General features: G+C 43.8%; 1 protein-coding gene across 3 annotated transcripts in view; it reads left to right on the top strand.

The window, feature by feature from the left end:
- The window catches only part of LOC134570919 (mitochondrial ornithine transporter 1-like), a 184,756-nt gene that overhangs the window by 160,219 nt on the left and 7,993 nt on the right, over positions 1–16,544 (top strand). For all 3 annotated transcript variants that reach the window (XM_063428948.1, XM_063428933.1, XM_063428941.1), the window contains exons 4-6: positions 1,926–2,063; positions 3,756–3,928; positions 5,111–5,269. In XM_063428948.1, the coding sequence (XP_063285018.1) occupies positions 1,926–2,063; positions 3,756–3,928; positions 5,111–5,269 (470 nt within the window). The remainder of the gene's footprint in view (positions 1–1,925; positions 2,064–3,755; positions 3,929–5,110; positions 5,270–16,544) is intronic.

Genomic DNA, 16,544 nt, shown 5'->3' with positions numbered 1-16,544 from the left:
AAAGATTATAAATCAGACTCCCATTTCTGGGGTCTGTTTTATAGTAATAGAATACAGTTATCTAGTCCAATCGCAGGGTGAGGTCTGCTCTCAACAAGATTAGAAAGGGAAATTTTCACTAAACAGTTACTTCCCATATAAACAACCTAAAATGGGGGTATCAAGAGAGTATTGCCACATTAAGGATGATGCTAATTATAGAGAGGGGGATAGGGATGGATAGTTATAGGAGGTTACAGCGTCCACAGTGAGGGGGAAGGGGGTAACAAAGAAAATAGTAGAATCCACAATACAAAAAGGAGTGAATCCTGTAACTCTTCCTTCCTTAATAGGTGCTTAGATGCTGTATAGATCCATTGCTGTTCTGACAAATATACTAGCTGCAGCTACGTGCCAAATTCTAGGCTAAATAGAGTAAACTTCTCCTAGTTCTCAATGTCTGAACCTTTGTGGGTGCTAATAATAATATCAGCTATCACAGCTGCAGCTACCTGCCAAATGCTAGGTTAAATAGTAGAGAAGACTTCTCCTAGTTCTCCATGTCTGCACCTTCCTGGGTGCTAATAATAGTATGTAACTTAGTTACTCCTATTCTGAGTCACCAATACCTTCCATACCTATCCTTGTGGCAATCCCCATAAAATTCCCTGCAATCCCACCAACACCCTATTAATCAAAATAGTGAATACGTGATAAATCAGTGCATAGTGCAAGTTAAATAAAATTAAATAAACCCTACGCGCGTTTCGGTGCTCAAATGGGACCATCGTCTACTGTCAATTCTGTGCAATATAACATCTATCATTAGTGCTGAAAACAGGCGCAATGGTCAGTACTGCCTGCAAGGGGAAGCCTTGGTTTTCCCTCGCTCCTTCCCTCTGTACACCATTTTCCCTCGCTCTTTCCCTCTGTATGCTATTTTCTCTCGCTTCTTCCTTCTGTACGCTATTTTTCCCTCGCTCCTTCCCTCTGTACACTAATTTCTCTCGCTCCTTCCCTCTGTACACCATTTTTCCGTGCTCCTTCCCTCTGTACGCTATTTTCCCTCGCTCCTTCTTTCTGTACTCTATTTTCCCTCGCTCCTTTCCTCTGTACACCATTTTCCCTCGCTCCTTCCCTCTGTACGCTAATTTCCCTCGCTCCTTCTTTCTGTACACTATTTTCCCTCGGTCATTCCCTCTGTACTCTGCCTTCCTTTATTGATAGTAATTGTATTATTAGTAGTAGTTTTAATAGAATTTATCAGAATACCATCAGAAAACTATTCCTAATGCCATAGTGTTATCCTACCTATTTATGTATCCGGACCCCCAGTGAGGGTTTAAAAGGTAGTTGTACTTATCTTTACTCCCTCGCTGCACTGGTCTCACTATGGCCACCTAGCCTCTGTTTCCCATTAGGGTGCACAAGCCCGGCAAAACACGACGCTGCTCCAATCAAATGCTCTCTATGAGCAATGTTTGATTAACCAAGTCTGACTTGGATATTCAGGAGAAGCACCTCTAGTGGCTTTCAGGAAGACAGCCACTAGAGATGTGTTTATCCCTGCAATCAGAATATTTATACTCATAATATTACTATGTACTATGCCAATGTTTTGGATTGCAGGATTAAAACTAAAGGGCTACTGCACAAAGTGTCTTAAGTGATCCTTTAAGGTAAAATCCTAATACAACCAGAGTAGGTTCTGGCACAGAAGTAGGTCAGTGGTGACTTTCTAAGGATTTAAAGAGGCATTAAACAATTTCCTTTTAACTTTTGCTTCTAAAAAACACAACTGTATATGTTTGACATCCCTGCTTTAGTGATTAATCCATCTTCTCTGGCTGTGAAGCAGTGTCTGTATATTACAGTATAGAAGTTTGTTTTGTATTATTGTTGTGCGGTTGATTGCTGTAGTTATTTGTTTTTCTCTCCCTTTGTAGTGATCTGCAAAATGCAGCCGCTGGATCAGTAGCTTCAATTTTTGCCGCCCTGGTTCTCTGTCCCACGGAGTTGGTAAAATGCAGACTCCAGGCCATGCATGAGCTGCAGTTATCTGGCAAGATATCACAGGGACAAAAGTAAGGCTGTCATACATGTATTTACATTGCGATTAGACTATTACTCTTGCAGAATCTTCCTTAAAGAAACCCTATAGTGTCAGGCATACAAACCTGTATTCCTGGCACTACAGTCTTGAAACCGCCATTTAGGTACCCCTGCCCTCCTCATCGCCGGTTAAAAAGGTATAAAACTCCACCCCTACTCCGCCTCCTTGGCTAAGATCATCAAACTTGATGATCTCAGCCAATTCAATGCTTTCATATAGGAAAGCATTGGGAGGCTGTTGTGCATGAGTGGCAAAACGCATGCTGCACAAATCAGCATCTCCTCATAGAGATGCATTGGATCAATGCATCTCTAGGAAGAACGTTCAGCGCCTCCATGCAGAGCGTGGGGATGCTGAACGTCAGTGCTGGACACTGTGCAGCACTGACCCAGGACGCACCTTTAGTGGCCATCTGAATGACTGCCACTAACGATGTTACTAGGCTGTATTGTAAACACTGGCTTTTCTCTGAAAGGGCAGTGTTTACATTAAAGAGCCTGCATGGACAGGCAGACACCAGAACAACTACTTTAAGCTGTAGTTGTTCTGGTGATTATAGTGTCCCTTTAAGTTTACGGTTAATCAGACATTCTAAGACTGATCAAATAAGACCTTTATTCTAATTTAAAGGGACACTCTCTTTATATCAAAACTGCAACATTAAACTGGTCATGTTGGCATTAATAATGTCGACCTGTGCATTGTATCCACATAAACATTTTAGGAAGATAACAGCACTCTAGATCGGGGTTGAAAACCATAGTAGAATTTGCCTAAATGTGCAAGTAACATTACATTTTTATAGCTCTTCCCAATAAAAGTATACCTGAAAATCCTTAAAATTGTTTCAAAAATTTGCCTTAAAATTGTGGCTGTTTAAATAACCCTTTTCTGAATAATTGCCTCTATTGTAGCTTTAGGACAGGATACATTAAACACAATTTTCAGATGTAGCATATGCTTGAACATGGACCTATATGTAAAGTAGCTGCAAAATTAATTCTCTTTATATTGATGTGTGTTGTGTGTTGTGTGTGACACTGTTGTCCCAGGCCATCATAGCCTTTAAGGGTTTAACCATCAGATCTTTAAAGATGTCTTCCAGGTAATAAAGTAAGGTTTGTCTGGAATTCAGAATGGGTTAAAAGTGAATATCAAATTCAAGGCCAAAGTAGCCAGACTGGTAGCATGTTTGATTTGATTTTTTTTTTTCCTGTTTGGCTATCTGGACTAAAGCTTTTTTTTTTTTTTTTTCTATTTCTATTATTGAAGGTATATAGATGGTCATTACATACATCGAAAGATTCAAAGCCAAGATTCAAAGTACACATGTTTCAAAACAAATAAATTCGTTTAGCAAATTTGAAATTCGGAATTTTGAATTCCCGACCGGTCTCACTTTAGTAAATAGCTATATTCCTGTTGAGCTAGACCAAGTAAAATCAATAAAATTGTGTAGAATGTTTTCAGGCAGACTTGGGGCTTACAAATAAATCATGGGAACTCCATGTTGTCTGTAGTCCACTTGTTGCAAAATTATGTTTTAAGATGAAAATCATTAATGTACAGAATAAATGTACACACATGTTTTGCATGCCTCATGTTCTTACTGATGTCATATCCTTTTGAATATAACAACTTTATTTTGTTTTATCTGTATCAGTACAGTTTGGTCAGTAGTAAAAGGAATTGTACAAAGAAAAGGACCCCTAGGTTTCTACCAAGGTCTGACGAGCACAATTTGCAGAGAAATGCCAGGCTATTTCTTTTTCTTCGGGGGATATGAACTGAGCAAGACATTCTTTGCATCAGGAGGAAAATCGAAAGATGAACTTGGTGAGAAGATTACTAACTGCTTATTTAATGTTTCAAAAAACAAACTTGTTCAAATCACAAAGATTAGTCCCTGATCTGGAAAAGTCTCCAACACAGCTTGGCTATATTTGCGTGAATGTTTGCCTTTTGGATTTCAGTTAACTACAGTTCAGAATTTTGTAAATAAACAGTTTATTGTTAATCTGATGATGAACAGTATGTGATATGTTTCATTTTTCTAAAAGGACACTGTAGTCACCAGAACAACTACAGCTTATTTGTTCTGGTGAGTATGATCACTCCCTTTAGGCTTTTTGCAGTAAACACTGTCTTTTCAGAGAAAATGCAGTATCTACATTACAGCCTAGGGCAGGAATAGGCAACCTTCGGCACTGCAGATGTTTTGAACTACATCTCCCATGATGCTTTGCCAGCATTATGGGTGTAAGAGCATTATGGGGGATGTAGTCCACAACATCTGGAGTGCCAAATTTGCCTACCCCTGGCATACGGATAACTCCACTAGCCACTCCTCAGATGGCTACTAGAGATGCTTTCTTGGGCAGTGCTGCACTATTTGCAGCACTGACATTTAGTATCTCCACCCTCTGAACTCTGAATAGAGACACTGAACTTTTATCATAGAGATGCATTGATTCAATGCATCTCTATGAGGAGATGCTGATTGGCCAGGGCTGTGTTTGGCTTGTGCTGGCTCTGATCTGTCTCTTTGACAGTCTCAGCCAATCCTATGGGAAAGCATTGCGATTGGCTGAGAGAATCACTTCTGATTATGTCAGCCAAGCAGGCAGATCAGGGGAAGAGTCAGCAGCTGCAGACTTGAATAGAAGTAAAATGTTATTATATTTAGGGGGGGGGGGCTAGATGGTGATTTTAACATTATAGGGTCAGGAATACATGTTTGTGTTCCTGACCCTGTGGTATTCATTTAAAGAGAGTCTTGTTTTTAAAAAAATAAAAAGCCAAAGTTATTCTTGTATATTGGGGAGGGGAAATTACATTTAAATGCTTTGTGTTGACATGGAGTCATATTGAGTTACCTTCAGTAGCTTTGGAGAGTTCTACTGCCAGTAAATGACTGTAGTATTCTGTGTCAAGATAAGTATATATGTGATGTTCCTGTGAGTCTTGTTAGAAAGGCAGAACAAGGTTAAAATTTTTTCTACTTCTGTAACCTCCTAGGTCCAGTTGCTTTGATGATAAGTGGTGGTGTAGGAGGAATTGCATTGTGGCTTGCAGTATTTCCAGTGGACTGCATCAAATCCAGAATCCAGGTCCTCTCCATCACAGGAAAACAAGCTGGCTTCATGAGTACATTTTCAAGCATTGTCAAGAATGAAGGTATATCCTCAAATAAATAGAAAAAAAAAATTCACATTCCATGATGTCACTCCTATGCCCACTGATTTGTCCTGCTTAAATCAGTTTTAAGGATCAGAAATGCCCCCAAGTTCCCGGTACCAAGTTAGATATCTAGATGCCATCAATTTAACAGAAACAATGCAATGTATCTCTTTGTCACCAGTCATGGAGTCATAATGAGCAGGTCTTTAGTCCTCAGAACTCTATAGGAACCTGACAGAGTCAAAAGAATCAGAGCAACATGTGCCCCATAAAATCTGGATGGGCAAGAACACTCTACTTTATACATGCAATATTCAGCCTCCTGACACTCACCCAAGTGATAGCACTATTATTCTCATATTGCGAGAAGCATCTTGTAGGTGAATGTATGAATGTGTCAAAGCTGCAAAATATCTGTCCATATTACTGTTGCTGTAGCGGTTTAAAATACATGGCTGTGCTCCCATTAAAAGCAATAGATGGACAAGGAATGGTAAACCTCAGCCACATTCTGGTCTCTTCATGAATTGCTGAAAAACTGCGGATTATTGGTACCTTTAGAGTAATCTGTCATTTGTCCTTTTTATGTTTTTTTTGTGTTAGTAAACGATGTCCCCAATGTAAGGTGGAGTTATGATCTCAAGCCCAGACACACACACACACGCACTCTCTCTCTCTCATATATATATTTTACTTTGTCTTGCCCTGCATGCTAAAGCTAGTTGTCCCCAGCCCCACTCAACATTGTTGGCTTGTTAACTTAAATGTTATTCACCTATCTGCTTATCTCTAAAGATCTTCTGCAACCCACACCCCTCTTATTTTATTGATACCCACCCAAATGTCTTGCTTGACCAATCCTCACCACATCTGTGCATCTCCATTCCTTAGCTTTATTGCATGCCCTTTTGACCCTATTATCTCTCTTCCGCAGTCTGAGTTAAAATGTTCCCTGTTGAAAACCAGAATAGTTCTCCATTGCCCACCCACTCCTCCCCTCACCACACCACCCCACCACACCACACCACAAGCTCTTTATTCCATTTATAGACAGAATCTCACATACAATTTTAGATAATTAGAAATGACCGCTGCAAACACTACCCGAAATCAGAACACTCCTACACTCCCTTAAGCCCTTACACTTAATCCCTTCTCCTTACTTCTGCTTTTCTCAAAGTACTTCTGAGCAATTGTGAGGGTTTCTTTGCTGTTTTAAACAGCAACCCTTTCTGTTTCAGTGACTGAGTTTTCAGCTGCAATAACTATCAGCTCCTTCAGCATGTTGCCACGGTTACTCACCTGAGTGTAGTTATCAACCCTGCTGCTAATCAGTTCTGCCTATTTAAGCAGCAAATCACAGAACCTCCTTGCCCTTGCATGGTTTCCTGTTACCCAGAAGTCGCCTTGTTCCTGTGTGTTCCGGGTTCCTGACTCCGCTGCTCTCCGTGTTCCTGATCCTGGCTTGTCTGACCCCTGCTTGATTCCTGGACTTTGCTTTTGGTTATTTATTTGTTATTTATTAATAAAGGTGTTTTTGCATCTAGTTCTGTCTCTGTCTGGTTCCTGGTCCCTGACATTACACAAGGGCCATGAATACAGATGGTACAGGCAATACACCTATACCTAACCTATTTACCCGGTGGGACCAGCAGAGCCACCATTTGGACCAGTATGCCCATCTGGATCCAGCACCCGGCCAGCCTGCGATTGCGGCCGCCTCTGCCTCACTTATTGTTTTAGCACTGGTTGTAGCCTCCAAACCTGTTGCGGCTAGAGGAATGACTGGGTCTGTCCCGCTCCCTCAGTATTTTGGGGGCAACCCAGTTCAGTGCAAAGAATTTGTAAACCAGGTTAAAGGATACCTTGAAATGCTGCCCCAGGCATTTCCTACAGACAGCGACAAAGTTCACTTCATGATTTCTTTGCTGTCTGAAAAGGCCCTAGCTTGGGCAAAACCTCTCTGGGAGGCAGAGAGGCCTATCATTTACAATTACCCTGAATTTGTTGCGTCCTTTAAAAGGGTTTTTGATATTGCAGCTCGCTCCACCCCTACTGCGGAACAACTCATGTCTAATGCTCAGGGCACGAAAACTATTGTCGAGTATGCCAGTGAATTCCGTACCATGGCAGCAGAGGGTGGCTGGAACAACGAGACTCTTGTGGCTGCCTTTGCACAGGGGCTCTCTGATGTTATTAAAAATGAGATTGCAGCCAGAGAATTACCTAAAGATCTCGAGGAACTGATATCATTTGTCACCCTCATTGACATCAGACTCCTAAAGAGATCCTCATCCAGGGAGCGCCTGCGGAGGCCTCCTGTATATTTGGCACCATGCTTTTCTTGCCCACCCAAACCTCCCATGCCTCCTGGTCCTGAGTCCTCGGTCGGTGTGGAGCCAAGGCGGTTAGGCTTCTCATGCCTCTGTCGAGGAGAGAGCCTTTAGGAGGAGGGAGGGCCTGTGCCTATACTGCGGACACCACGGTCACATGTTAAAGTTTTGCGATTCGTCCGGTAAAGGGCCCGCACCCAAGATACTGTCAGGGGCAGAACTTGGGTGGTCTTTCTGCAGACCCAGAGATATATGAGGACAAACCCTTGGTGCCTATTATCCTCTCCTGGCCTGATTCATCCATTAAAACCCAGGCATTGCTTGATTCTGGGGCCGCAGGCTTGTTTATAGATTGTGCATTTGCATCGGAGCACTCTATACCCTTACAGCCTCGCAACTCTCCACTAGCTTTCGAAGCCATCGATGGCAGACCAATACAGCCAACCCACGTGACCCAGGAAACCGTGCCCATATCTCTGGCTGTAGGGGCTCTACATCATGAGACGATCCAATTCCAGGTCATTTCCTCTCCATATTACCAGGTTGTTTTGGGATACCCTTGGCTACAGAAGCATAACCCCACAATTGATTGGCGCAAATCTGAGATATTTTCTTGGTCCCAGCAATGCACATTTTCCTGTCTCCAGAAACCAGTCAAAGTTTTGGGCACATGTTCTGACCCGCTGAGTACCAAGAATTCCAAGATGTATTTGACAAGGGTCAAGCCAGCGTTCTGCCACCACACCGTCCGTATGACTGTGGTATCGAACTCCAACCTGGTGCCATTCCTCCCCGTGGCCGGATTTACCCGCTGTCTGTAGCAGAGAATTGAGCCATGGAGGAGTATGTTACCGATGCGTTGTCTAAGGGATTCATTCGGAAGTCATCTTCTCCTGCCGTGCCGGCTTTTTCTTTGTGAAAAAGAAAAATGGCGAGTTGAGACCCTGTATCGACTATAGGGGTCTCAATCGCATTACTATTAAGAATGCCTACCCCATTCCATTGATCACTGAGTTATTTGACCGCCTCAAGGGAGCAACGGTCTTCACTAAACTTGATGTGAGAGGGGCATATAATCTCGTCCGGATAAAAGAGGACCACGAATGGAAAAACGCATTTAGCACCAGGAGCGGGCATTACGAATACCTAGTAATGCCCTTTGGTCTTTGCAATGCTCCGGCAGTTTTCCAGGAATTTATAAATGACGTCCTGCAAGAGATGCTGCAGCAATGTGTGGTGGTTTATCTTGACGATATATATCGACAGAAGGTTAAATGGCGCAAAAGGAGGAAAATATATATGTATAGCGAGCATACACAATATAAATAGAAACAAATAGCTGCAACTCACTGGGAGTCCTGGTGAGATCTCCTAAGTGCTAAATAGGTAATAAGGAATGGTGAGTGCGCTTACAATAAATAAAATACAGTGTTAATCACACTAAAAAATCTGAAGGGCATATAACACATTTGATTAAAATGCAATAATACCAAAGTGCTATAGTGCTTTAAGAGATTTACAAAATATGTGAAGTGCCAAAGTGCATATATGTGCAGACAAGGGATATCCGATATAAATAAAAAAAAAGGACTGATATACTTGCAGAGCTTCTGGAACAAAAAATACACGGCTCTGTAATACAAATAATACAACACCTAGTGCAATATGTTTGTACAGTGCAGAATTAACAATAAATAAATAAGTATCTCACTCACAATGGTGGAGTGGTTGAAGTACCACCCCAAACTATCAGGCTCCAGGGAGGATCAGCCCCCAGTGATCGTGGGATCCACTCAGTGTAGAAAGAACGTGGGCCAGTCCGGATCACTGAGTTATTTGACCGCCTCAAGGGAGCAACGGTATTCACTAAACTTGATCTGAGAGGGGCATATAATCTCGTCCGGATAAAAGAGGACCACGAATGGAAAACCGCATTTAACACCAGGAGCGGGCATTACGAATACCTAGTAATGCCCTTTGGTCTTTGCAATGCTCCAGCGGTTTTCAAGGAATTTATAAATGACGTCCTGCGAGAGATGCTGCAGCAATGTGTGGTGGTTTATCTTGACGATATTCTTATCCATTCCACATCTCTCGAGTACCATCACGCAGACGTTTCTAGTGTTCTACAGAGACTTAGAGAAAATAATCTGTTCTGTAAATTGGAGAAATGTGAGTTTAACTGCAAACAGGTCACATTCTTGGGCTATGTTATCTCAGATGCTGGATTCTCTATGGATCCAGATAAACTTTTGGCTGTACTAAAATGGCCTCGACCAACGGGTCTTCGCTCTATACAACGTTTTCTTGGCTTCGCCAATTATTATAGGAAGTTCATACGCAACTTTTCTTCCTTGGTTAAACCTCTCACGGATATGACCAGGAGAGATGCTGATCCACACCATTGGTCACAGGAAGCCATTACTGCCTTTGAGTCTCTCAAAGTCGCCTTTGCTGCTGCTCCTATACTGGCACACCCTAACCCTGCCTTAACATTCATTCTTGAAGTCGATGCGTCTGAGACAGGAGTAGGCGCCCTCCTGTCTCAACGTCCTAACCCAGAGAGCTCCAGGCATCCGTGCGGGTATTTCTCGAGGAAATTGAACCCGGCGGAATGCAATTACCAGATTGGTGATAGAGAACTTCTAGCCATAATTTTAGGTCTCAAAGAATGGAGGCACCTTCTTGAGGGTACTTCAGTGCCAATCCTCATCCTAACAGACCACAAGAATCTTACATATCTTTCTGAAGCTAAGCGGCTTTCCCCCCGGCAAGCTAGATGGGCTCTCTTCCTGTCAAGATTCAATTATGTGGTTTCTTACTTGCCCTGTACTAAAAACATTCGGGCTGATGCCTTGTCTCGACAGTTCTCCCCTCCATCTAGAGAACAGATAACTCCTACCCCGTGATTCCTCCGGACCATATACTGGCCACCATCCATACTAACCTCACCTTACCCCTAGGGGAGGAGATTCTGGCTGCACAAATTAATGCTTTTCCAGAGAAACCTAATGGCCGTTGTTTTGTACCTAGTAATCTCCGTACTAAACTATTGAGTACATACCACAACCCCAAAGCAGCTGGACATCCAGGCAAAAATCAGTTAATCTGGTCTGTCTCCCAGCAATGTTGGTGGCTTAGTCTCCGTTCGGATGTCACCGCTTTTGTAGCTGCCTGTCCTGTGTGCGCTCAAAATAAAACCCCACAACGCCCTCCAGTGGGTCTCCTGCAAACCATATCTAATGGTGAACGACCCTGGACCCACTTGTCCATGGATTTTATCGTAGATCTTCTGGTCTCCCGTGGCAATACAGTCGTTCTCATGGTTGTTGACCGATTCTCGAAGATGTCGCATTGCATTCCCTTGAAAAAGCTACCAACTTCCCAGGAACTTGCAACAATTTTTGCTCGGGAGGTCTTTTGTTTGCATGGGTTACCCAAAGTGATAATCTGTCAGGATCGGGACAGGGATCCAACACGCAGAGTACAAACAGTAGCCAGATACGTATACCGGACCTTAGAATGGCCGAACTAACGTAAGTAGTACAGTAGAGAATGGTCAAAGACAAGCCGAGGTCGAGGGTAACAGAAGACAGGTAAGCGGTAGACAAGCCGAATCAAGGGTAACAGAGATAAGCAGAGAAGAGCAAACAAGCCGGGTCAAAACCAAAAGGGATAACTAGAAAACACGAGCACTGAGTGACTAGAACAAGCTAGAACCACGACAGGGCAATGAGCTAATGAAAGAAGCACTGTTAAATGCCCTGTTCAGATAAGTAGACACACCTCCGACGAGTCCTGATTGGTCCTGAACCAATTGAGTGACAGGTCGTTCCGGGTTGACGTCCTGACGTCGACTTCCGGGCGTCATGCTATAAAAGGGAGTCACTCCCTCGCGGCCGGCTTTGCATGACCGGATGGACCGCGAGAAAGAGGGAAATCAGGCCGTCCGGATGGATGAACGACTAAGTCTCTACCTCTCTCGGAGGTAGAGACCTCAGGTACCCTGACAGTACCCCCCCTCTCAGATACGCCCACCGGGCGGAAGGAACCAGGACGAGAAGGGAAGCGAGAGTGAAATGCCCTGCGGAGACGGGGAGCATGAACATCCTCCTGAGGTACCCAACTTCTCTCCTCAGGACCATATCCTTTCCAATCGACCAGATATTGTACTCTCCCCCGGGAGATTCGAGAATCGACGATGGAATTGACCTCATACTCCTCCTGACCCTCCACCTGAACAGAGCGAGGAGGGGCGATCGTGGAGGAGAATCTGTTACAAACTAGTGGTTTCAGCAACGAAACATGGAACGAGTTAGGAATGCGTAAGGTTGTAGGCAAAGCTAGACGATACGCAACTGGGTTAATTTGAGCCAACACCCTGTAAGGTCCAATATACCGAGGAGCGAACTTCATGGAAGGCACTTTTAACCGAATGTTTCTAGTACTTAACCATACTCTATCGCCTGGAACAAACACCGGTGCTGCCCTTCTACGTTTGTCAGCGTGTTTTTTCACCAGCATAGAATTGTGCAGAAGAATTTGTCGAGTCTGGTCCCACAACTTCCTTAAATTGGCAACATGGACATCAACCGACGGTACCCCTTGGGAAGAAGACTCCGAAGGAAGAATGGAAGGATGAAAGCCATAATTCATGAAGAAGGGGCTAGAATGCGTAGAATCACAAACGAGATTGTTGTGTGCAAACTCCGCCCAAGGAATCAAACCGACCCAATCGTCCTGGTGTTCAGAAACGAAACAACGTAGATATTGTTCAACCTTTTGGTTGGTGCGTTCAGCAGCTCCATTGGACTGAGGATGGTAGGCAGAAGAAAAATTCAATTTGATGCCTAGTTGAGAGCAGAAGGATTTCCAAAAACGGGAAACAAATTGGGAACCTCTGTCAGATACAATTTGGTAAGGTATCCCATGTAAACGGAAGATCTCCCTAGCGAATATCTCTGCTAATTCGGGCGAAGATGGGAGTTTAGGTAAGGGAATGAAGTGAGCCATCTTAGTAAATCTGTCCACCACAGTGAGGATAACAGTCTGCTTTTTAGAGATAGGCAAATCAACAATGAAGTCCATAGCCAAACAGGACCATGGCTTTTCAGGAACCTCTAAAGGGTGCAGAAATCCGCATGGGAGCGAATGAGGTTGCTTATTCTTGGTACAAACTTCACACGCCCCGATGAATTCTTTAATATCTTTACGTAAATCAGGCCACCAGAAATCTTTAGAGATCAAAGCATACGTCTTGCGAATGCCAGGATGCCCAACCACCTTTCTGTTATGGAAACAGCGTAACACCTCTAGTTGGAGAGTGGCGGGAACGAAGTGTCGATCCCCAGGAGTCTGTTTGGGCGCAAGATGCTGTAATTTCATGATCTCAGTAAGCAACGGAGAGTGAATCCTGAGATTCGTGTTAGCGATGATGTTACCCTTAGGAACTATCGAGGAAAGGACTGGCTCAGTTATAGTGAACGGTTCATATTGACGAGACAAAGCATCGGCTTTAGAGTTCTTAGAACCAGGTCTATAAGTAAGTACATAATTAAAGTGAGTGAGGAACAATGACCAACGAGCTTGCCTGGCGGACAGGTGCTTAGCCTCCCCAATATAAGACAAGTTCTTATGATCCGTTAAAATAGTAACAGGGTGTAATGTCCCTTCTAGTAAATGTCTCCACTCCTTTAAAGCCTTAATGACCGCTAACAGTTCCCTATCGCCGATGTCATATCTGCTTTCAGGCCCAGATAATTTCTTAGAGAAGAAACCACAAGGGTGTAACGGTTTGTCCACCCCTAACCTTTGAGACAGAACAGCACCAACTCCCGTCTCAGAGGCATCGACCTCGAGTAAGAATGGCAGAGTCGTATCAGGGTGGACTAGAATGGGAGCAGAAGCAAAAAGTTCTTTGAGAGTCTTGAAAGCAACAAGAGCCTCAGTAGACCAAGTCTTAGTATCAGCCCCTTGTTTGGTCATATTGGTAATAGGCGAGATGATAGAAGAGTATCCCTTAATGAAGCGCCTATAATAGTTGGAAAAACCAATAAACCTCTGAATAGCCTTGAGTCCTTTAGGCAACGGCCAATCTAAAATAGATTGGAGTTTGTCAGGGTCCATTTTAAAGCCTTCCCCAGAAATCACGTAACCAAGAAAGTCTATCTGCGACTGGTCAAAGCTGCATTTCTCCAATTTACAGTATAGACCATGTTGCAGAAGTTTGTGTAGTACCTTTCTGACTTGTCTATGGTGAGTCTCAATCTCCCTAGAGTGTATCAGTATGTCGTCCAGGTAGACAATAACACAATCATGTTGAAACTCCCTAAGTACCTCATTAATCAAATCCTGAAATACTGCAGGAGCATTGCAAAGTCCAAATGGCATAACTGTGTATTCATAATGGCCATACCGAGTATTGAACGCCGTCATCCACTCGTGTCCATGCTGGATTCTCACCAAATTATATGCCCCTCTGAGATCTAATTTGGTGAAGATTTTGGAGCCCTTAAGACGATCAAACAACTCGGTAATCAATGGGATAGGATAGGCATTTCTGATAGTTATTTTATTCAAACCTCGGTAATCAATACAAGGCCTCAGCGTGCCATCCTTCTTTTTAACGAAAAAAAACCTAGCCCCGGCAGGAGAAGAAGACCTCCTAATGAATCCTTTCTCTAAATTCTCACGAATATATTCCTCTAGAACAGAGTTCTCCTGAACAGATAAAGGATATACATTACCCCTCGGGGGCATAGTACCAGGTAGAAGCTTAATTTTACAATCAAATGACCTGTGTGGAGGTAATGAATCGGCATTCTTCTTGTCGAATACTGCCTTTAAGTCTTGGTACAGGGACGGTATCTGTTTCTCTGTGGACTGAGTAGAACTACCTGGTGTATTAATATTAGCCAATGGAGAAACCTTGCGTAAACACCTCTCCTGGCAGCTCTGACCCCACGAGAGTATCTCCCCTAACTCCCAATCGATAATAGGGTTATGTCTCTTCAACCATGGATACCCCAGAACTATGGGAACAGAAGGGGACGAAATGAGCATAAGAGATAAATTCTCCACGTGTAGGATACCAACATTTAAGTTAATGGGTATGGTCTCACGAAAGATAACGGGGTCCAGTAATGGTCTACCATCTATGGCCTCAACGGCCAAGGGTGTCTCCCTTAACTGGTATGGGATGTTGTGTCTAGTGGCAAAGGCTTGGTCGATAAAATTCTCAGCAGCTCCGGAATCTATCAAGGCCATAGCCTTTACTACTTCCTTCTCCCAGGTTAAGGAAACTGGTAGCAGAAGCCTGTGATCTTTATAATTAGAAGTAGAGGACAAAATAGAAACACCCAAGGCCTGTCCTCTAGAGAAACTTAGGTGCGAGCGTTTCCCGGGCGGTTAGGACAGTTCGAGAGTAAATGACCTCTGGCTCCACAGTACATACATAACCCCTCCCTTCTCCTGTACTGTCTCTCCTCCTCAGAGAGGCGGGTATAGCCTATCTGCATAGGTTCAGGGAGCAATGAGACCGTGGAGTCAGGACTTAGAATTGCGGGAGCTAACCTAAAGGAAGGTCTCCGGTTCCTCTCTCGAGTGTTCTGTCTCTCTCTTAAACGTTCATCTATACGAGAAATGAACGAAATTAAATCCTCTAAATTCTCAGGAAGTTCTCTAGTAGCAACCTCGTCAAGGATTACATCTGATAGCCCATTCAAAAATACGTCCATATACGCCTGCTCATTCCACTTGACCTCTGACGCCAGAGACCTGAACTCTAGTGCATAATCCACAAGTGTTCGGTTCTCCTGTCTCAGGCGTAACAGTAATCTGGCTGCATTAACCTTTCTACCTGGAGGGTCAAAAGTTCTTCTAAAAGCAGCTACAAATGCGTTATAGTTATATACTAACGGGTTATCGTTCTCCCATAGTGGATTGGCCCATCTCAGAGCCTTCTCAATGAGTAAGGTGATAATAAATCCCACCTTTGCCCTATCCGTAGGATAGGAGCGAGGTTGCAATTCAAAGTGGATACTAATTTGGTTTACAAACCCACAACACTTCTCAGGAGCACCACCATAACGTACTGGTGGGGTAATGCGAGAAGAAGCACCTACAGTGGCTACCTCTAGGCCTGAACCTACAGGAGAGATAGGAGTAGTACGTAACTCCTATGGTGGATTATTGGCACAAGATAATAACGCCTGTAGCGCTAGCGCCATCTGATCCATTCTGTGATCCATGGCTTCAAACCTAGGATCAGGAGAACCAAGCTGACTGTTTGTACTTGCAGGATCCATTGGCCCTGTCGTAATGTCAGGATCGGGACAGGGATCCAACACGCAGAGTACAAACAGTAGCCAGATACGTATACCGGACCTTAGAATGGCCGGACTAACGTAAGTAGTACAGTAGAGAATGGTCAAAGACAAGCCGAGGTCGAGGGTAACAGAAGACAGGTAAGCGGTAGACAAGCCAAATCAAGGGTAACAGAGATAAGCAGAGAAGAGCAAACAAGCCGGGTCAAAACCAAAAGGGATAACTAGAAAACACGAGCACTGAGTGACTAGAACAAGCTAGAACCACGACAGGGCAATGAGCTAATGAAAGAAGCACTGTTAAATGCCCTGTTCAGATAAGTAGACACACCTCCGACGAGTCCTGATTGGTCCTAAACCAATTGAGTGACAGGTCGTTCCGGGTTGACGTCCTGACGTCGACTTCCGGGCGTCATGCTATAAAAGGGAGTCACTCCCTCGCGGCCGGCTTTGCATGACCGGATGGACCGCGAGAAAGAGGGAAATCAGGCCGTCCGGATGGATGAACGACTAAGTCTCTACCTCTCTCGGAGGTAGAGACCTCAGGTACCCTGACATAATCTCAGATAGGGGTAGCCAGTTTGTGTCCAGATTTTGGAGAGCTTTTTGTTCACA

Source organism: Pelobates fuscus, chromosome 1 (assembly GCF_036172605.1).
Source record: "Pelobates fuscus isolate aPelFus1 chromosome 1, aPelFus1.pri, whole genome shotgun sequence".
In the NCBI taxonomy this organism is placed as follows: Eukaryota; Metazoa; Chordata; class Amphibia; order Anura; family Pelobatidae; genus Pelobates; species Pelobates fuscus.
Note: the sequence above shows the minus strand (reverse complement) of the source record. Positions and strands in the feature narration are given on the sequence as shown.